The 23951-nt window shown below is 37.1% G+C and overlaps 1 protein-coding gene across 1 annotated transcript; it reads right to left on the bottom strand.

Annotated features, from left to right (window-relative positions):
* Positions 1-9545: 9545 nt before the first annotated feature.
* Positions 9546-10499, bottom strand: LOC131276755 (olfactory receptor 7A10-like). The gene has a single exon (XM_058290332.1). It carries the CDS (start codon positions 10497-10499, stop codon positions 9546-9548), a length of 954 nt encoding a protein of 317 aa, XP_058146315.1.
* Positions 10500-23951: the final 13452 nt, after the last annotated feature.

Here is a 23951-nt window from a genome sequence, read left to right as displayed (position 1 = left end):
GGGAGAGCGGAAAAGCACGAGGGCATGAGGTATATCAGAATGTCCATTATTATTTTTTTAAGTATACTTTTATTACAGATATTGTGGACATAGAAAACAATAATGCACATGTGAAGAGTTCCCACACAAGGCCCCTTGACCAACACACTATACCATGGTGGAACATTTGCCACTGATTATGAGAGAATGTCATCAAATTATTACCACCAACCATCGTTCTGAGAATGTATTTGGCACACTTTTTACATACTCTTCCATTATCAACACAACGTGTCTTTGGCGTAGATGCCTGAACATTACAGTATTGCTGTTAACCACAGCACACAGCTCATAACATTGGAGGGGGTCACTTCACTTTAGGGAGCCTTAGTATTACAAGATTCCCCTAAATGGTTTCTCTATTGCTGGTTCAGGAGAGAGATTCTGGACACGCAAAAATATCTACTGTATCTAATCTGTCTCTTCTGGTGTTGGTTCTTATTCATGAAGCTGTCATCTATAAGCATAATTTCCTCCTGTCTCATTGCTTTTGTTTTCTCCCCCATAGTTAGCAATTTCTGTTCAACTCACACAACTGTTTGTTTTCTTGGTCATTCAACAAATATTTATTCAGAACACTATAAGGTATGTACTAAACTATGTTCTAGGCATGAAGAAAGGTTAAGATATTGTGCTTGCTCTCCAATATCTCCCAGTCTAAGGAAGCGAAAAGAAAAAAAAAAAAAGAAATAATAAGATCATGACGACGATGCATACTCAATCCTGGTGGTGAACTATAATTTTATCTGAATGAAAATTAGCCTTTCTGCTTACAAAGTCTCCTGGGAATTTAATAGGAATAATGATGAAGCTATGACTTTTTGGGTAGTACTGGCATCTTAATAATAGGAAATTTTCCTATCCAAAACAGAGGATATCTTACCATTTCCTTTCATCTTCTCTAATTTCTTGCAACAGTATTTTCAGGTTTTCATTGTGCAAGTCTTTCACATATTTAGATAAAATTATTCCTAGGTGTTTTGCTATTTTAGATGCTATGGTGTATGCATTTTTAAAATGCATACTTAACATTTTGGGAGGTGTATAAAATACAACAAATTTTTGCATATTATTTTCATAATTGGAGTGGAAGTGGCTCAAGTGATTGAACACCTGCCTCCCACGTGGGAGATCCCAGGTTCAGTTCCAGGTGCCTCCTGGAAACAATTAAGCAAATAAAAGAAACATAAAATCAAAACAGGGAATCTGATGTTGCTCAGTGGTTGAGCACTGGCTTCCCACATAGGAGGTCTGCGTTCAATTCCTGGTTCTCCATACCTCAAAAAATAAAATCTCATATTTCTCATTTGGTTGTATTAACTTATGAGCTGTAGAATTTTCTTGTAGATGCTTTCTCTTGTTCTCTATAAAGGAACATAATATTACTGAAAACTGTTTTAGTTCTTCCTTTCTAATTTGGATGCATTTATTCAGTTTTATGGACTAATTTCCTAACTTCCAATTCATTACAGAATAGCAATAGAGAAAGAAGCCATCCCTGTCTTATTCTAGAATGTAAGAGGATGGTTTTCATTCCTTTAGCATTGAGGATAAACTTACCTGTGTTTTTACATCTATGATATTTACCATGTGGAGGAAGTTACTCTCTGTTCTAAATTTTCTGAGTGTTTTTATCAAGAAACAGTGTTGGAAATTGTCATTTATATTTTCTGCATGACTTGAAATTTCCATGTGATTTTTTCTCTTTGTTGGTTTAATGTGGTGTATTACATTGATTTTCTTATATTTTACACACTTGCATACTGAGATAAATCTCGCTAGGTCATGAACACTTCTTTAAATATTCAGTCATACTTGATGACACAGTTTTTGTTCAGTGATATTGGATCTATATATTTTTTCTCTTTATTTTTTAATTTTACATGAATATGAGGTCCTCATGTACCCTGCACCTCTCTCATCCCATTCCTCCCATATCAACCTCTTTCATCAGCATGGGACATTCATTGTATTTGGTGAATACATTTTTGAGCACTGTTGCATCAGTGAATAATGGTTTATATTATAGTTTATGCTTTCCCCCAGTTCATCTAGTGGGCCATGGCAGGAAATACAATGTCCAGCAACTGTTCCTGCAGTACCACCCAGGACAACTCCAAGTCCTGAAAATGCCCCCACATCATATCTCTTCTTCCCTCTACCTACCCTCAGCAGCTACTGTGGCCTCTTTCTTCACATCACTGCTACATTTTCTTCCATTACTAATCATGATAGTTGCATAGTAGAATATCAGTTAGTCCACTCTAATCCATGCTCTGTTCCTCCATTCTGTGGACCCTGGAATGGTTATGTCCACTCCAACTCTATATCAAGAGGGGGCTTAGATCCACATGGATGATGGATGCAATTCTCCTGCCTGCAGGTATAGGCATTCTTGGCCACTCTCTAAGCTAAACTCAGCATGTAAATGCATTACCTTCCCACCAGCATGGGACATGACTTGCAGGAATGATCCTCCCTGGCGCCGAGTGATTATTATGAACCACCAGCTGATTATGTAACTAGAAAAGGACCTTGAATAAAAGGGTCAGCTCAGACCAGAAGAATATCTCAGCTTACATGTAGGATCATGTGTTAAAAACTGCTTTTTGACCTTGAATAAAAGGGGGAAATGGATAGGACATATGAGGTTAAATGGCTATGAGTCTCCAAAAAAGAGTTGGGAGATCATCAGAGGGGTTGTGCTTACACACACCTCAGCAGGGTCCCAGAGACTGCCAAAGTAGATACAAGCCAAGGTATTGTTTCTTCTGAGGGATACAGAGACCCACAGATTCTGTGGTCATGGCAGATGGAGTTCAGTGCCATGCCAGTTGGCCCTACTTTGGAGTTTGTGTTCCTTAGTGTGATGGAATTGTACTCAAATATGATCTTTGTACTCAAGCCTGGTCAGCGAACAGGGAGGTGAAGAATGTCAACCACCACACCAGGGAGGCATGAGTGCCCTACAGCAGCAGGATCTATATTTTTTTGAGGAATTGGACCTTGGTTTTCTTTCCTCATTTCTTTATGTGGCTTTGGTATCAAAATAATTTTAATATTATAGAATGAGTTTGGAAGAGATAACCTGACTGTAACTTAGAAGATTTTGAGTAGTATAATTATTTCTTCTTTGAATATTTCAAATTTCATTATAGAAACTGTCTGATCCTACACTGTATTTTTGGGGAGTTTTTTGATGACTAATTGAGTCTCTTTACTTGTTACCCTTTGGTTGAGATCTATTTCTTTTCAGTTAATTTAGGTAAATTTTGTGTTTCTAAGAATTAGTCGATTTCTTCCAGGTTATCTAGATATTGGCAGACAATTTACCATAGTATTCATTCATAATCCCTTTAATATCAGCAGTATCTAGCAAGGTCCCCTAATTAATTTTGTATTTTAGTGATTTCCTTCCATTCATTTTTTTTCTTTCTCAATCTAAATAAACCTTGGCTATTTTATTGAACTTTTCCAAGTATGAATTTCATTGGTTCTGTCAACTGTTTTTCCCTATTTCTTTTCTTTCTATGTAAATGTTTAACATTTCCGTCCTTCTGCTATATTTAGTTTCAGTTGGCCCTTCATTTTTAGTTCCTGCAAATCTGTATGTAGGCTACTAATTTGTGATGTTTTAAAATATGAGGCTTCACACCTATAAGTATCTTTTAAATTCATCCCTAAACTTGCCTAACAAAAGAAATTAATTTAGCCACAAAATAAATAATAAAATGGACATTGATGGGTAGTAGAGTTCAAATGACAGCTGTCAACTTGGCAGATGGTCCTCACTGAAGAACTTCAGATTCTGCATTAGTGACTAGGTTTCATGTGAAAATGAAGTTCAAAATTCTCATAAGTTGAAACTCTGGTAAGAGACTCCTGTGTAAAAGTGTTATCCTTGGAATAATAGCATCATTTAAAAGGGTAACAATGTTATACACACTAATCCATTATGGATATCAAGATAACCACTTGCAATGACACAGGTACTACATGGTGGTAACGCCCTCTGGATGATGAATAATTGTGCACTTTGAAATCATAGCACCTTTATAGCCTTAAAAGCTGTAGGTGGAAAAATTAACATTATATGATTCTGACTTCATAAGAATAAAATATTTTCAAATGTAAATTCACTCTTTTCCACCAAGAACTCCAAGAAGTCATTCAAGAATGGATGCAACAAATTAACAGAACACAATTTAAAAAATAGATAAACACTAAGAAAACAAGTTACCATGACTAAGAACCTGAAGAGAAGCAGATCGTGGAAAAAAACCTTTAACTGTTTCAGAGTTTGAAATTATGCAGACATAGAATGTGAAACTACACTTTTTAATGAGTTTTAGAGAATTAAAGAGTATTGCAAATATATAAAATGGCGAAAACCTATTTCAAAAATGAAATAAATAGAACTTCTAAAACTGAAATATAGAATAATGAAAATCTAAAATTTTGTTGTAGTTAAACTAGAAGAAATTTAGCTGCAATGGAAATGAAAGTCCTTGCAATCTGAAACAGAAATTGGAAAATAAACCAAGTTTATATTGGTGGACTTTCCTACATCTGACAGTTTTTTACATTTCTGCAGTTACTACCAGTGACACAATACCTCCCATGGTATTTTCTTCCCACAGCAAAACAGAACTTTGGTGATTCCTTCTAGTGCTTTTTTGTTCCCCTGGTGGTTTCCTACTTGGATAATGAATAAATACAAAATATCTTCATTCTGGAAACTCCAGGAGATGAAACACATAGAACCACACTTAGGATGATGTATTTCAGAGCTATTATTATGTGGGTGCTTCTAATTCTTCTGAGAAGAGTGATCTGTAAGTAATGAGAAATCGGAAGAGTGGCATTTGGGAAAGAAACTAGGAGGTGAAGTCCAATGCCTCCTTATTCAATACCTTTACTCTAGAATTTGCTCTATTGGAAACTCAGCTCTTTGCTGTGGAGGAAGGAACCATTGCTCCTATGTTTGAAATGTACTCACTTACACACTGGCTACATTATTTTGGTGCATTATAAGAGATAAATTTTCATGCTGAGTTTGGCTTCGAGACTGGCCACATTTGAGTAACATGAAGGGTGTTGGGAGGAAATTCCCAGGCACAGTGCTGCTCTAGGCCTTGTTCTTATTTCAGGCATATCGGCTCACAAGCATAGTCATTAGTATCAGGGGCTCACTGTTGGGCCCTCATTCCTTCCTGTTCCTTGCCGCTGCACCTGGGGGACTGCTGCTGCTCCCCTAGGGACCACGACAGAGCACCACCGGCCAGGAAACCAGTACCCCCCCAGCTGTAGTTTTTAATTGTTGCCACTATGAGTATATCCAAACATTACCATACACCCTGGACATATGCCCTGTATAGCTCCCTGTCAGCCATATATCACCTGTCAATAGTATCCTATACCAGTATTCCTCCACTGCCATTGTTGAACCACTCTGTGATCCAGAACTTCCTGAAAATTGAAGCCCAATATAATGTCAGGATCCCTTACTAGCAAAATGGCATATAGCGATGGGTTTAAAGGTTAGATATAGAATACACGTTGACTTGGAAAAATTCTACATTCTAACTTTTTCTTTTTTCTTTTTTCCTAATTATTGAACTTCTCTTCACAAGAGCCCTAGACCTGAGCAATTCATATATACAATATACAGCACTCCCACACATCCACCACAAAACCTTTTCCCTTCCACAGAGATACTCTTCCAACCTATTCACATCATATTTACTTAAAGTGATGTACAGAGTCTGAGATAATAGCTTTCAAACAAGGTGACATCTGTGCTTACATTGTGGTGCATACTTTAGGACACACAGTTTTGTAAATTTTTAGTTATCCTATGTTTTACATTATGGTTTACATTATCAGTCTGTCGTCCCCTATATGTTTATGGTGTAATATTACATGTTTTATATCCATCCTTGTGTACTCTCGCGAAACTCCTCTCTTACCCCACATTTACCTTGGTTCCACACATTTAACATCCATTTTCCCATCCCCTTGGTGCCCACAGTGACAGCCAACCTCCGTTTCCTGAGGAGCCACATCCAGAGATAGTTGCAATAGTGTTCAGGGCCTAACTTGCTCAAATGCCCCAATGCCCTGGGAACCACCCTTTCTCTCGAGAGATACAGTTCCCTCTATTTGATGGCATTAGTCCTCCCCAGGATGTGGGTCCACCCCCACTCTCACTACTTGGGTCTCTACCCAATGGTGCCACCCACTCTGGCAAAATGAGAATTCAGACATTCCCCAGGAGCCCGTCCAGCATCAGACCATCACCTCTGAGCATCCTAAACAGGTAACCCTCCTAATTATATTTTGATACAATTTTCTCGGCATAGCATGTAATTGCAATGCCTTTCCCCCAGCGTGGGACATGACACCCGGGGATGAGCCTCCCTGGCATGGAGGGATCACTATCAACTACCAACTGATGATGCAACTGGAAAATGACCTTGAATGGAAGGTTCAATGCGGATCAGCAGAATATCCCTGTCTACATATAATAACATGACTTTAAAATGCTGTTTGACCTAATATAAGGGGGAAATGGAAAGGAGAAATGAGTTTATATGGCTACGAGTCTCTAAAAAAGAGTCTGGAGGCTGTCAGAAGGATTGCCCTTATGCACAACTGAGCAGAGTCTAAGAGACAGATAAAGTAGATACAATCCCCACGTATTGGTTACTTTGAGGGCTAAAGAGACGGGTTCTATGGTCATGGCAGATGGGGTTCATTGCCATGTCAGATGGCCCTTCTTTGGAGCTGGTGTTTCTGCATGATGAAACTGGACTCAGATGGGATCTCTCTTCATAAGACTTTCATGCTACTGTGCTGGAGTTGTAGTTGGTGTTGGGGTTTAAAATATATTTAGGGGATTTGAATCTCTGGACTGACAATGTGATAGCCAGGCCCTGAGCCTCAACACTCCAGCTCCTACAATCTGATTTATTGGACTCACCTCACTCAGCTAAGATGGAGTTGAAGAAGGACAACCAACACACCATGGAGCCTAGAGTGCCTACAACTGAAAGCAGGAGGATTGCATCCAGTAACTTAGTGGAATCTGAGCCTCCTCTTGACATAGAGGTGCAACGGATACAACCAATCCAAGGTCCACAGAGAAAAGGTGGCATTGGAGTGGGAAAAATGGACATGGTGGCTGATGGGTATGGGGAATGGCAGGAAGAGACAAGATGTGAAGGCATCTTTGGGACTTGGAGCTGCCCTGGATGGTGCTTCAGGGGCAATCACCGGACATTGTAAATCCTCCCAGGGCCCACTGGATGGAATGGGGGGAGAGTATGGGCCATGATGTGGACCACTGACCATGAGGTGCAGAAATGCCCAGAGATGTACTTACCAAATGCAATGGATGTGTCATGATGATGGGAGTGAGTGTTGATGGGTGGGGAGTGGTGGGGTGGGGGTGGTGGGGTTGAATGGGACCTCATATTTTTTTTTACTGTAATATTTTTACAAAATCAATTAAAAAAAAAGAGATAAATTTTCTCTTCCTGATTCTACTGTGTCTTAGTTTAAATGATGTTCCTTAGAACCAAGGGTGTTTATTCTCACTTCCCCCACTCTGGACTGTTAATCTTTAATTAACAGTGTTTATCTTCTCTAAATTTCTCATGGTACAATCCTAGTAAATAATTATTCTACTCACACAACTTAATACAATTGAACAGAACAGAGCTCGCTCACAATGAGTCTTCTCCTCCATCTATATCACATACAATTAATGCTATACTGGCAGTAATCAAGCCTCCCACTTCTTCAGGAAATATACTAGTGTTTAGCTCTATAACCTAGCATTTATCTCTCACTCAATTTATGGAAGTTTCTTTAGTTAAATGCCATATTTGAAGGCATCCCTTCAAGGTTTCCCATAAAAATAAAAATAAAAAACCACAACTAAAATGAACTTTAATTTCATCAGTAGCACACAATAGATTCTTAAGGAATATATTGTTTTTCTTTTTTTATTCTTTTTAAGATTTATTTATTTATTTATTTATTTATTTCTCTCCCCTTGCCCCCCACCCTAGTTGTCTGTTCTCTGTGTCTATTTGGTGCATCTTCTTTGTCCGCTTCTGTTGTTGTCAGCGGCACAGGAATCTGTGTTTCTTTTTTTGTTGCGTCATTTGCTGTGTCAGCTCTCTGTGTGTGTGGCACCATTCCTGGGCAGGCTGCACTTTCTTTCGCTCTGGGCGGCTCTCCTTAAGGGGCGCACTCCTTGTGCATGGGGCTCCCCTACATTGGGACACCCCTGTGTCGCACAGCACTCCTTGCCTGCATCAGCACTGCACATGGGACAGATCCACATGGGTCAAGGAAGCCCGGGTTTGAACCACGGACCTCCCATGTGGTAGATGGACACCCTAACCATTGGGCCAAGTCTGCCGCCCTATCTTGTTTTTCATGAGAGCAAATTTATATACTAGTTTAGAGTGAATCATTATTGTTTCCACACATATTTAGGTCCTGGAGAAGACTGAAAAAACAAGGAACACATTTTTCTTTGAGAGAAAAATAATAGATGCAGGAATGGGAAAGTAAGAAAAGATCTAGGTATTATATCAATTCAAGGAAGATATAAGAAATTTGAAACACTCTCTAATACTTGCTAATGAAACATGCTTAAAAAATTTACTCTCTAAAAAATTTTTTGTGTAAACACATATTTGTACGTTTACATAAAAACCTGAAGTTATCTTCTAATATCTGGGTTTCATAGTTGAGAAAGGTATTGTAGGAAATGGGGAAAACATGCACCTTGCTTTTATGATCTGTAAATATGAACTACTATCATAGGACGTGCTTAGAGAAATTTCCAGAAAATATTCTTTTCTATGAAATTAAGTTTTAAGGGTAACCATAGATCACTGGGAGAATAACAGTAATTATTGAGATCATCAGTGTTTGAAAGATCAAAGATAGTGTTGTTGATTACAATCTCACTTAACTTATGATTTGGAATGTGAAGGAAAAAGGGGCATATCACAGATGTACTGTGGACTCTTGAAAACCAATCAGATGGTTTCTCCAGTTCAGGACATGATCTTTTTTTCGAGCCAATGAATAAAAACCCTGATAGGTGCTACACAGCCTTTCATAAGAGAGTTTATTTTTCACCAAAACCATAAACAGCAGGAGCTTCTTTCGTCTGGCACTGACTGCAGTACACCTTCATCCCTCCAACACCTGCTGTAATTATATATATATAGAATTACATGTATGGAATATTTCACTATTGAAAATCCAGGCAGTTGTTTCTGCCTTCAATACTGATTCCAGGGAATAAAATAAGAAAGATCACATAATGTAAAATAATAAAAAAAGAAACAGGTATTCTTCATTTTAAAAATTACAGAATTAAAGTTCTGATGTGAGTCAAATAACAGATTATCTCTCTATTCACTTACAAAGATTTTATTTCTATATCTCCCAGTTTTTGGCCTCTACTTATCAGCAATTTTCTAAATTTGGGGAAAGAATCCTTTTATAGAGAGAATGTTTCTCAGCTTTTTAAAGGCCTGCTTCATGTCCTTATTTCTAAGACTATAGAGAAAGGGGTTCAGCATAGGAATGACCACCATGTACATCACTGAGGCTATTGCATTTGTCCTTGAGTTGTGGGAAGCAGTAGAGCTAAGATACACTCCAAGACATGTACCATAAAACAAGGTCACTACTGAGAGGTGAGACCCACAGGTAGAAAATGCTTTTTGCTTGCCCTCAATTGTTGACATTCTCAAAATGGAGGATATAATCTTAGAGTAAGAGAAAAGGATCCCAGTGAGTGGAATAAAACCCAGAAGTCCAGATGATAAATATATCACTAAGTCATTTAGGAAGGTGTCAGAACAAGCAAGTCGGATTACCTGATTAAGTTCACAAAAAAAGTGGGGGATTTCCAACTTTGTACAAAAAGACAGTTGCAAAACCATTAAACATTGTGAAAGGGAGTCCAAAATACCCACTAGCCAGGATGCCAGTAGCAGGAGGCCACAGAGCCGGGAGTTCATGATGACCATATAGTGCAGGGGGTGGCAGATGGCCACGAAGCGGTCATAGGCCATTATAGTCAAGAGGGCGTTATCTAATTGTCCAAAAATTATGTAGAAAAATATCTGGCTGAGGCAGCTTTCAAAAGTAATGATTTTGCTTTCTTTCTGGATGTTCAACAGCATCTTTGGGACAGTGGTGGAGGTGAAACAGATATCTGTAAAAGACAGGTTGGAGAGGAAGAAGTACATGGGTGTGTGGAGGTGGGAGTCTGAGATGATGGCCAGGATGATGAGCAGGTTCCCTGTGAAGGTGACCAGGTACATCAACAGGAACAGTCCAAAGAGGAGGGGCTGCACTCCCGTGTCTTCTGACAGCCCCAGAAGTACAAATTCTAAGACACATGTTTGATTTTCTGTTTCCATGTAGATGATGGAATTCCTGGAAGAGATATCAGAATAATGCAAATTTAGCCACAAAGAGAAATCATAAAAATATAATAAATGTAATGATTTGTTTTGTAAGCAAATTAAGATTATATTTTTATAGGGTTTATAAAGGTTTAATTTCCTTATGTAAGAATGTCAGGGAAATCAAATGCCCCTGCTTCTCCTTGAAAATTTTGTTAACTAATTATACTTGTCCATAAGCGAAAAACTATGCCCAGGCAATATTTTCCACTACAAGTTCTCTCAGTCTTAATTTTCAGAAACAATCCGAATGACCAATCTTTTTGTACCTTGAGAAAAAAGCAGCGAAGAATAAGAACAAAGTTGTAAGAACCATATGTCTTAATTGCAACACTTAATGTAGAAACATAAATTAATTAAACAGTATCCTCTTGAAGAAATAGATCGAATAAAACACCCATACAATTGTGTTCAGTGAATGTTTCACAGACGACAAGGGCAATTTGATGTAGACAGTATGGTCTTCTCAACAAGTGGTACTAAAACAACAGGATATACTCATGCCAAACAAAAAGGAACTTAAGCACAAGTTGTAACAATTTCATAAATATTAAATCAAAGTTAATCATAAACACTTAAAAGTAAAATGAATGGTAAAACTTCTGGAATAAACATAGAGAATGTTTAGGGTCCCATGGTGTGGAAATGAGTGTTTAGATAAAGCACCCAAGGCATGATCTTTGAGAAAATAAAATTTATAAGTTGTTTTTACTCAAATGTAAAACTTCTGCTCTTTGTAAGACATTGATAAGGGATTGAAAAGAAAATCTACAGATTTGGAAAAAAATATTTATAAAACATGTCAGCTAAATGATTTACATCCAAATACACAAAGAAGCCTTAACACCCCAAAATAAGAAAGCAAATGCAGAATTAAAAAATTGTTCAAAGTATCTGAACAGACTCCTAAGCTAAGAATATATACACTTCCCAAGTAAGCACACAAAAAGAAGCTCCCACCTGCTTCTGTGTCTGTCGAGACTGTAACTGGGAAGGAAGGTGGTGCTCCAACATCAGATGGCTCTGTTTCTATCAATGCCCGATGAAAAAAATGAAAAGCATGAATTTTTCAATCTGTCCTTTTATTACTGTTTAAACTTTTAGATATAAGGACATTTATTCTGGAAAAACAGGGAAAAAACGCTGTTGGTATGATTAGTCTTTCAAATGATATATATATATATATCAATGATAGCATTACTGTACAGTGTTTGAGTATGCTTTCAAAAAAAAAGATTAGAATTCTGAATGAAATATTTTTGTTGTGGAAATTTAATTTAATCCAAATATATCGATGGATACATAGTAAAGGCACAAACTGAAAAGCAAATTCTTGAATAATAGTAAATAACTGGATCAGTGTTATTAAAGGTTGTCTCACTAACTTTTGTTTTATGATAAAGGATATAATTGATTGATTTCTATGCTAGAAATATACTGCATTTACTATTTATTCTGTTTTCCTTGCTTCTATAGAGTAAGTTTGTCACAAGGCTTAAACGTTTTAATATTCATTTTGATTCAGAGTTGAGGTTTTATTATATATGGAATCTTTTAAACTTCAGCCAAAAATGAATGCAAATGTGAAAATTCTGGTTTATTTTAATTCTGATTCTGCTTAAGTTTTTGGCTTTAAAGATTATAATAATGGCGATGGGTGAAGTGCCGACAAATGTTACAGTGATGTTTTTATTTTATAGATTCTTACTATAACTAGGTTAGAACTTGCCACAAGTGAGTCATGTTTTTCAAATGTGCATTTTAAAATGAATGATTTTTACAGATACATCATAATAAATTTTAAAGCTACATGTAAAAAAAGGGCGGTGATGTGGGAGAGGTGATATCTAGGAATCCCTCACACTTTTGATTTAAATTTTCTGTCATATAAAACCTCTTTTTAAAAAAGTTCATTATATTAAAAAAATAAAAATAATAAATAGTCATATTTTTTACTGCTCTTTCAAGAACTTAGTTTTGCCTGTTTTTGAATATTATTTGTAATGGAACATACAATAAACATTAATTTGTGCCTGGCTTTTATTCTCCACAATATTCCTGAGAGGAGATTCATTCATTTTGTTCCAAACATTAGTAGTTCAAGCTTTTTCATGTCTGTGTGGTATTCCATTGTGGTATTATGCCATAATTTAAATATCTGTCCTACTGCTGGTAGACAGTTGGGTTGTTTTCAGTTTTGGGCATTAGGAATAAGGCTGCTTATAACATTCTCAAACATATCTCTTGGCACACACACACATATATACATTTTCTTGGGTGCATACGCACAGCAAAAATTCTGAATAAAAGTGCATTAATGTGTTAAACTTTAGTAAATTCTACCAAACAGCTTTCCACGGTATTTCCATGCATATATCCTCTCATCTACAGTTTATGAGAGTTCCATTCCTCCTATTCCTCACTAGTACTTGGTGTTGTCAATTCTATTGATTTTAGCCATTCAGTTACAAATGATATTGGAATTTGTAACAGGAATAATGTTTAAGTTTTATGATATTTTATACTGAAGGGATACTTTTCAAAGGGTAGGCATGCTGAAAAGAGTTTTATTCCTTTTTTGAAAAGATACTTGAGTGCCCAAGATTATATAGACAGACTCTATGGTCTCTTAATAATGTTTTCATCTATATGAAGAATTCCCAGAATTTAACTTCACAAATGTTCAAGGGAATTTACATAATTGAAAATTAATTAATTTTGATATTTTTATATTTAAATCATAATTTAAAAATTCAAAACAAGTAAAAACATCCCACCATAATATATATCTGTACCCACTTCTTAAAATAGATAAAAAGCTAAAATCTTACAATACCAATTGCTCTTGAGGATGTGGAGCAATACAATTTGCATTCATCGCTAGTGAGAACACAAAATTTTGCAGCCATAAGACACTTTAGCAGTTTCTTTTACAAATGAAGATAGTATTTTCATATTATTTATAATTCCAAAAATACATATTTTTATATTATTTATGAATTTCAAAAATATACATTGGGTTGTGTTTGTAAACTGGTCTATTCCTCTGGGCATATTAGATTGTATTAAATTCAGAGGTTTAACTTTTAATTAAGTCGAGATCAGGGCTTTTATCTTAGCATGTCAATAGGGCATGCAGGGTGCAGTCCCCACCCCCTTGTTTGGGGTAAAATAGACTTTCACACAGTAGTAAACACATGGTGAAGGAGAACACAGAAAAGAACACAGAGGAAGAAAAACATCTCATCAGACAGGATCTTGTGATTTCCTGAAGAAAGATGAGCCTGATAGTGTGCAGGTGACCTTGTGACGAGACCAGAGCAGCCCAGAGAGAAATGAGCCCCACGAAGAGAGACAAGTTTTTTACCAGTTTATACCTTAGTTCAGAAGAAACTGGAACCATGGAGCCCTAAGAGGAAGGAGGAAGGCTGAACACTTTCAGAAAATGCATGTCAATTTGTCAACATGTGGCAACAGACTTTGGGTGAGAAAATACTTTTAAGGTACTTTGAGTTGGATTCTTTAGAGCCTGGTAACTGATCAGCTTCTACCCCAAAGAAATACCCTTTATAAATGCCAACAGATTTCTGGTACCTTGCATCAGCACCCCTTTGGCTGACTAATACACCATACAATCCATCAATTTTGCTTCTAGGCATATATATGAAAATTTAAGTTTGTACAAAAACACACACATAATTGTTTATAGGAACTATATTTGTAATTTCAAAATCAGAAAGCAATGAAGAGGTTGTTTAACAGGATAAAAGGTGAATTTGCTGTACTATATCTATACAGTGGATCATTACTGAGATAAAATGAAATGTTCCTTCCAGCCAAATATATACATATTTGATGAATTTTAAATGGTTATTGCTAATTAAAAGAAAGCAGTTTTAAAATGCTGCATATGCTGAAATCAAATATATCATTTTCTGGATATGGCACAACATTGGGATAATAGAATATTCACTACTTGCTTGAGTACAGAGTAAGGTTGAATAGATAGAAGCACAGGGTGCTTTGTAGAATAATGAATCTATCCTGCTTAATACTGTTAAAGTAGATGCTTGTTATTATACATTTGTTAAAATGCATTGAAATTGACAACACAAAGAGTAAACCTTACATATGCAAATACAAATTAATTACAAGGTCAAGGGAATCCCAGATAGAACAAACTTTTTGCAAATCTAACTATATGAAAAATGTATAATTTGCCCCAACAGGGGGACTGAGGGCAAAGGTCTGGAAAAGTAATATTGGTTGTGAATGGAATCTGTAAAGTGAACTCAAAAGAAATGTGTATATGTCCTGTGCTCTAGTTGAAAAGGTAGCATTCCTCGGAGTATGGATTAACAGTACTAATTCTTACATACATGTCCACTAAAATCAAGAAATCCATAGACAGATGGCAGTTAAGGGAATATTTTTCTCACTGTAAAGTGGGAACTTACAGATAAACAAGCGGAAGAGATCAAAATGTTCTCTGTGATAATGGATTAGAGGTAGACAAATCAGTATGAAATCATGTGTAGGTGAATACAGACAGAAGGTTTTTTATATACATATTACTAGATATGAGCATGTACAGATCTTAGCATACACACCTATATTTCATACATACTCCGCAGAGAGCGTCTAGAGGCTCCAGTAGCAAGGAGCACAGATAGTGCCCAGGCCTTGGAATTTAAAACCATTCTCCAATAAATGTCTTCTTAGAGAAATTGTTGTTTCTAGGAAAGAAATATGGAAGAAGCATCTGGTATATTTTGTGGTATCAAAAAGTAAATAGGTGCTAAAATTAACCTTTCAATGATGGGGTTGTTGTACAGAGAAATAAGGTAAACTGGAAAAAAATTCAATGGCTAAATAGAGCAAATTGCAAAACAGCAACAGAAGTAGTATTGTATCACACACCAAAGTTTGAAATATATGTCATGAGTCAATCCCGATATAACTAATTTATACATAACAAGAGGCAAATCTCTTAAGCAGAGGATTTCAATAATTTATATAGATATTGCTCTCTCAAGGACATGGAGAATAAATCCCCAATCTGAAGTGTGGGCTTCAACTAGTGGCTTCTTTGCAAAGGAAATATATGGAAAGACTTAGAAGTAAGGAACTTTACACTGAGGGGACTTCAAAACACTTTCGATCAGCCTAAACATCAACAATGATAAGTTGTACTGGTAAGTTGCATCCTGGATAGGATGTGATAAAATGAAATTTTATCTCTGGCTTATTCCTCAAAAAACATCAGATCATCAGAAAATTGTAATCGAGGGATAATTTACAATATTACTGACCTTCACTCCTCAAAAGTATCCAGTTCATCAAAAATGAGGAGCACCTGAGAAGCTGTCTCAATCACAAAGAGATTAAGAATTTATGACAGATAAGTACAAGAAATTAGTTTAGATGGGTGATGTTAAGAACAGGGGAAAGAGGGTGAGAAGTTCTCAGAAGCTATCTCTAAAATCCTTGCAATTTTTCTGTAAATCTAACACTGTTCTAATATAGTAAATTTTTTAAGAAGTAAAACTATTAGTGAAATGCAAAATCCTAGAAACATCGAATTTCAAGATTTAATCCAGATACAATTAAATGACTTGTACAAGAATAGCACATTGCTCTAAGTCTCACATTCTTCAATTGAAGCACAACAGTGACATTGATTTCATAAACTAATTGAAATAATTAAATAAAATAATGAATATATAATATCATGCATTGTGCCTCATATCAAAAGCAACTATTTTAAACATGATTCAATCACACACAGATTCACTCCCCACACCTTCCCCAAATCCACTGGGCAACTTTTCATCACTCATTATCAACGTGTGGTCTTTACAAGAGTGATATAAAGAAAAGGGGGGAATGGAAAGGACAAATGAGTTTATATGGCTATGAGACTCCAAAAAGAGCTGGGAGGTTTTCACAGGGGTTACCCTTATGCACACCTGAGCAGAGTCCCAGAGACAGATAAAGTAGATACAACCCCAGGTATTGGTTATCCCGAGGGCTACAGAGACAGACAGGTTCTATGGTAATGGCAGATGGAGTTCAGTGCCATGTCAGTTGGCCCTACTTTGGAGTTTGTGCTTCTGTGCAATGGAGCTGGACTTAGATGTGATCTTTGTCCACAAGTCTCTCCTTTTACTTTTCCTGGAACTGTAGTTGTTGCTGGGGTTTAATGTATATGCAGGGGACCTGAATCTCTGGACACTGACCACATGAGAGCCAGACCCTGAGTCTCAACAGACTTGCAACTTCTACACTCTGGTTTATTGGACTTACCCCACTAATCTGACATGGAGGTGAAGAAGGTCAAACACCACACCAGGGAGCCATGACTGCCTGCAACTGAAAGCAGGAGAATTGCATCTGGCATCCATGTGGACTCTAAGCCCCCTCTTGATATAGATGTGGCGTGGACACAACCATTCTAAGGTCCACAGGATGGAGGAACAGAGTATGGATAGGAGTGGACTTACTGATATTCTATTCATGAACTACTGTGATTAGTACGCAAAGAAATTACTCCAAATCCTCACTCAAGATGCAATACAATCATTAGCTCCCTTGTTAAGCCTTCACTAGCCTCCACGGGATAAGACCATACTTTTCGACCCACTACAACAGAATTTCAGAGCCATGTCTAATTATTGGATATATTCATTTCTATGTCAAGTACCCCATTTGGATGCAATCTCTTAAACATGGAGAACAAAGTCTTATCCATTTCATTATTACAAAAAATATGTAGAGCTCTTTATGAAGTAATTGATTACTAAGCATTTGTTGAATGACAAAAGGAAAAAAATGGATGAAGGGGAACGAGCTGTGGCTCCATCAGTTGGGTTCCCATCTACAATATGGGAGGTCCTGGGTTTACATCCCAAGGCCTCTTTGTGAAGGCAGATTTACCTGCACACCACATAGCAGAGAGCCACCTGGCCAGCAGAGCACTTGCTCAGCAAGGTGACACAACAAGAACAAAAAAGGGAGATAAGCAAAAACATAGAGGATTGTGCAGTGAATGGACAGAGAGCAGACATCAAGGAAGCTGAATGGCGGGAGAAAAAAAATTAAATAAATATTGACACAGAAGAACGCATAGCAAATGGACACAGAGAGAAGATAGCATGCAAAAGCCACAAGGGGGAGGGTATATAAAAAAGAAAGAATATAATGAAACAGATATTTCAACAATTGTAGAGAAAGTAGAATGAGTGAATCAAGGTAAAAATGCTGTTGAGAGAGGGACGACCCAAGACTAAGAGCTAAGGCTAGACGAGGCAACTTGGTAAAAAGAGATATTTAGTGTATCCACTATCTATTTCCACTATGACATTTTAATTGGGTCTGTATGTTAAGTTTTCCTTAAAGACATTTTCTGTTGATACCCTTAAAGTTACTAGAAAAAAATGGGATCATGGACCCAAAATACATTCCCCCAGTACCTGTGAAATTCTGTAACTCACCCTGAAATTATCAAGGTATGGTCTGAGTTCACAAATGTAGATTCTTTCATGAATTATGAATGAAGTTGGAAGTTCTGCTCCCAGGAAGAAAAGAGAGATGGAATCACTCACGAGGTCTCTAGAAAACAAATTGTGTTTTTGCTTCACCAGATATTAGAAAAATATATTTGACATAGAGAAGAGGAATCTTTTAGAATTTACGAGCAATTAGGGATTCCATTCCCAAGAGCCACATTAGCGAAATATTCTTTTGTCTCAATATTCCCTGTGATATTTAGTTATCTGGAGGGAGGAAAGAAAATTGCAATGAAAACTTTTGAAATTTTGACCTATTTGACAGCTTTGGAGCTCCATTTCCTCTCTTATCCCAGTGGACACCAACTTCCCAGGAGGAGATCATACCTCTTTAGGTCAGTCTCTAATTTTGCCAGGTTTCCCAAAATGATTACTCTATTTCTGTTTCTGGAGAAAGATTCTGGATAGACTAAAATTTCTTATGTCTCCAAATTGTCTCCTCTAGAGTTGGGGCTCATACATGGAACCACCATATCTCAAGAGGATTTCCTGTTGTCCCACTGCTTCCTTCTATCCCATAGTTAGCAATATCTGTTCAACTCACACAACGAATTGTTTTCTCAGTCATTCAAGGAATATTCATTCAGCAATATGATATGGTAAAGCCTCAACTGCTATCTGGTAATGATGAGAAGGATAAGGTACTGTGTTTCCCTGCAAACAGTTCAGAGTTAAACAAGCAAGAGAGAAGTGTACAAATATCACACCCTAAGGGGTTACAGTGGTCCTGGTGAATTCTACTTCTTTATGAATGAAGGTTGGATTCTCTATTTCTTCCCTTATGCTCCTGGGATTTTGAAAGGGATTATGTTAAATTTACAGATCACTATAAATAGTATTGGCATGTTTTTTAAAAAGTTTTATTCACACACCATATAATCCTTCCATAGTGTACAATCTGTGACTGTTTTATCACAGAGTTTTGCAATCATCACAATAATAAATTTTAGAATATTTTCAGTAACACAAAAAGAAAAATACCCTACCCCTTACTACCCCTTATAACCCCTTAATATTGTTATGGTACCTTTGTTACAATTAATGAAAATATTAAAATACTACTATTACCTATGGTTGGATTTTTTTGTATTTGTATTTTTAAAGAAGCTTTAGTTTTCATAAAAGTTACATTAAATAAAACAACCAGGGAATTCTCATCTGTCCACCTACTCCCCCTCCCACACTTCTCCATATTAACATTATCTTTCATTAATGTCGTACATTTGTTACAACTGATGAACACATATAGCAGCATTGTTACTAAATGTGGACTATAGTTCATATTATATTTTTTACTCTGCTCCACACAATTTTGTGGGTTATGACAAAATATGTAATGGCCTGTATCTATCACTGTGTTATGATGATGGGAGTGAATGTTGCTGGGGGGGGAGTGGTGAGGTGGGGGTGGTGGGGATGAATGGGACCTCATATATTTTTTTAATGTAATATTTTTACAAAATCAATTTAAAAAATTAAAGTTTCTAATTGAACTTTACTCAATTGTGGTTTATATATGTGGTAGAAAGTGTGCAGAGGGGCCCAATTTTCAAAAATTCCCAGAATCAATTTTTTTTTCGATAAGACTATAGCTCTCCTACTTTTTTATCTGAGCTTGACTCAGATAAATAAATATTTATTTTAGCCAAAAGGATGTACTGTGAGTGTCAGCAAGTTTCAAGACACCTTGAAGTGTTTCCACTGCTCTTTCTGGAACCCTGACATTGCATTTGAACAATTCCAGGCAGGTGATGATACAAGTGCAGCAAATACCAGTTTTCTCCGTAAAGGTCCCTCTAATCGACCTCTATCCAGAAAAGCCACAAGAATGTAAATTATCCAGACAGAATCAGCAGAGCCTTACCTGCTGACAGAGATGGATACAACTCATGAGGAGCTCTGCAGAGATAAACACAAATAAAACCCATACATGGATGAAGCAATAAGAGCACTGTCTTAAACCATTTCTATTTGGATATATTGTTATGCAGTAATAGCTCACTGATATCATCAGAAGAATCAGCAGCTTCTTATTTCTAGGATCTCTTCAGATATTTGAAGAAGCCTTCATGATCACACTGCTTTTACAGGTGATTTCAAGTAAGTATATAAAAAATTGACTATTTCTGAGACTCCATTATGGGTAAGCAGGAGTTGTTGAATGGACAGGTAGGTTTTTTTTTTAGGAATAAATTGTGCCATGTCTCAGGATACACCATTCCTAGGAAAAAATTGGGCAGAATTCCAAATTCTTTTTTAAGTCATCCTTTTGTCATGCAATTTGAAATTTCTTATAAAAACCAATGCTAGAAATTTACTCATAGCATCAGTATACAAATTACCACTAACAATACCTTCAATGTTTAAGAAATTTAGAAAAAAAAAGGCAGTCATTTTTTACAGGAATGGAAAGAGTCTTATTTATTTTCCATTAATATAATACAGAACATGCAACTCATTCCTGTACTCCATTGCATAAAATGTCTTGCAAATGGAAACCATTAATGGCAAATATAAGATGTCAAAAGCAATTATGTTCTTTAGTAATGGAATGAATGATTTAAAGTTTTTCCCAAAAAGTTATACGTTTTATGGTTTTTAAGTGAAATTCATCCATCCATTGGAGGAATGCATATTGAGTTCTGAATTGGTGTATTTCACTGTCTAGCAAAGGGTTTACAGTACAAAAACAAAAGTGTCTGAAATCATTTATTGGATAAAGAAAATTTAAAAAAAAACTAAAAATGGGAATTAAACTTGGCCTAATGGATAGGTCATCTGCCTACCACATGGGAGGTTTGCAGTTCAAACCCAGGGCCCCCTTGACCCGTGTGGAGCTGGCCCATATGCAGTGCTGATGTGTGCAAGGAGTGCCGTGACACACAGGACTGTCTCTTGCATAGGGGAGCCCCACATGCAAGGAGTGCACCCTGTAAGAAGAGTCACCCAGCGCGAAAGAAAATGCAGCCTGCCCAGGAATGGTGCCACACACATGGAGAGCTGATACAGCAAGATGACACAACAAAAAGAAACACAGATTCTGGGTGCCACTGATAAGGATGGATGGGACCTAAGCACCTGCTCATTTAGAAGAGTGGGTATCATTATTCCAATTCCTTAATTTTGGGAAATGGACAATCGTCTAAAGTAGACTTGGTATTATTCTGTTATAGACTTACCACTATTCTAGCAAAGGATGAAATTTTATCGTTGCTGTAATGGCTAGGGCCACCAGAGATTCTTATGGGAATGGGACAGAATAAATGGTGTAGCTCTGGGGCATTTTGGAACACTTCAAGGTGTCTTGAAACTTGCTGACACTCACAGTACATCCTTTTGGCTAAAATAAATATTTATTTATCTGAGTCAAGCTCAGATAAAAAAGTAGGAGAGCTATAGTCTTATCGAAAAAAAATTGATTCTGGGAATTTTTGAAAATTGGGCCCCTCTGCACACTTTCTACCACATATATAAACCACAATTGAGTAAAGTTCAATTAGAACCTTTAATTTTTTTAATTGATTTTGTAAAAATATTACATTAAAAAAATATATGAGGTCCCATTCATCCCCACCACCCCCACCTCACCACTCCCCCCCCCCCCCCCCCAGCAACATTCACTCCCATCATCATCATGACACATCCATTGCATTTGGTAAATACATCTCTGGGCATCTCTGCACCTCATGGTCAATGGTCCACATCATGGCCCACACTCTCCCCCATTCCATCCAGTGAGCCCTGGGAGGATTAACAATGTCCAGTGATTGCCCCTGAAGCACCATCCAGGGCAACTCCAAGTCCCAAAGGTGCCTTCACATCTCACCTCTTCCTGCCACTCTCCATACCCATCAGCCACCATGTCCACCCCTCCCACTAAGGTTTCCACTTCTACCTTAACAGCAGAGTTGATTTCTTGATAAAGAAGGTGAGACACAAATATATATTTAATAAGCAGACATAAGATCTTCGTTCAGAATGTCATGATTCCCTCAAATTAAAATATTACTTCCACTCTCTTTACTACGTATTCATTATTCTCAAGCTGAAAAAAGTATGCCCAAAGAATTGGGCAAAAAAATACACCATCCCATTGCCAACAGCTTGCACTGGTGTGTAAACATCTTTTCAAGTGCCTTTTTTCCTTATTCTTTTAAGTATATGCAAAGTAGTGGGATTGCAAGGACATCCAAACTCTGTCTTCCACAGCAGCTGCCCCATCTTACATTCCCACCAGCAATGAATGCATATCCCCATTTCATTACATCCTCTCCAACACTTGTTACTTTCTGTGTTTTTGCCCCAAATCACTCACTCCAATAGATGTGAATATTATCTCTTTTTGGTTTTGATTTGCATTTGTGATCAACTAATGTTGTTGAGCATTTTTTCAGGTGCTTTCTGGCCCTTTGTGTATATTCTTTGGAGAGTTGTGTGGCCCCATTTTTAATTGATCTTTTGGTTGTTAAGTTGAGGGATATCCATATATATTCTGGTTATTAAGCCCTTATTGGATATGTGGTTTCTAAATATTTTCATCCAATATGTAAGTTGTCATTTGATTTACATGATAAAAATACTTTGAGGAACAAATGCTGTTTTCTTTTTACATTTTGATGTGGTCCTGATACATATTTTTTCTTTTGTTCCTTGTGCTTTGAGTGGAAAGTCTAAAAATCATTGCCTAACGTAAGGTCCTGAAGATACTTCCCCATTTCTTCTTCTAGAATTTTGATACTTATAGCTCTTATAGCTCTTTGATGCATTTGTGACTTCTTTTTGTTGAAAGTATGATGTAAGGGGCTTTTTAAATGGTGATAAAATTCTTGGCTAGCAGTTGTTTTCTTTAAGCACATTAATTATTTCAGCTTGGCCCCTTCTTGCCTCCAAGGTTTCTGATGAGAAATTGGCATTCCATCCAATTGGGACTTCCTTGTACATAAGATGTTGCTTTTTTCTTGCAGCTTCCAGTACTCTCTCCTTGTCCTAAGCATTTGATTTTATGATCACTCTATGAAGGGATGTATTCTTATTTATATTTATCCTATTTGATATTCTCTGGGCTTTTGCTAATTTTAGGAAGTTCTCTGCCCATATTTATTTGATTAACCCCTCTTCTCCTTCTGGGATTCGCCCATTTTGAATATAAGTATGCTTGACAGTGCCCCTGAGATGTCAGTTTATTTTAGTTTTTTTTTTATTGACTTTGTAATAATATTACATTAAATATATATATATATGTGAGGTCCCATTCAACCCCACCCCCCACCCCCCCTCTCCCCCCCCAACAACACTCGTTCCCATCATCATGACACATCCATTGGATTTGGTAAGTATATCTTTGGGCACCTCTGCACCTCATAGACAACGGTCCAAATCATGGCCCATACTCTCCTCCATTCCATCCAGTGGGCCCTGTGAGGATTTACAATGTCCGGTGATTACCTCTGAGGCACCATCCAGGGCAGCTCCATGTCCCAAAGACGCCTCCAACTCTCATCTCTTCCTGCCTTTCCCCATACCCATCGTCCACCATGTCCAATTTTCCCAATCCAATGCCACCTCTTCTATGTGGACATTGGATTGGTTGTGTTCATTGCACCTCTATGTCAAGAGGAGGCTCAGATTCCACATGGATGCTGGATGCAATCCTCCCATTTTCAGTTGTAATCACTCTAGGCTCAATGGTGTGGTGATTGTCCTTCTTCAACTCCATCTTAGCTGAGTGTGGTAAGTCCAATAAATCAGATTGTAGGTGCTGGAGTCTGTTGAGGCTCAGGACCTGGCTATCACATTGTCAGTCCAGAGATTCAAATCCCCTAAATATATCTTAAACCCC

Source organism: Dasypus novemcinctus, chromosome 30, assembly GCF_030445035.2.
Source record: "Dasypus novemcinctus isolate mDasNov1 chromosome 30, mDasNov1.1.hap2, whole genome shotgun sequence".
Taxonomy (NCBI): domain Eukaryota; kingdom Metazoa; phylum Chordata; class Mammalia; order Cingulata; family Dasypodidae; genus Dasypus; species Dasypus novemcinctus.
The sequence above is the reverse complement of the archived record's forward strand: the minus strand, read 5'-3'. Positions and strand labels throughout refer to the sequence as shown.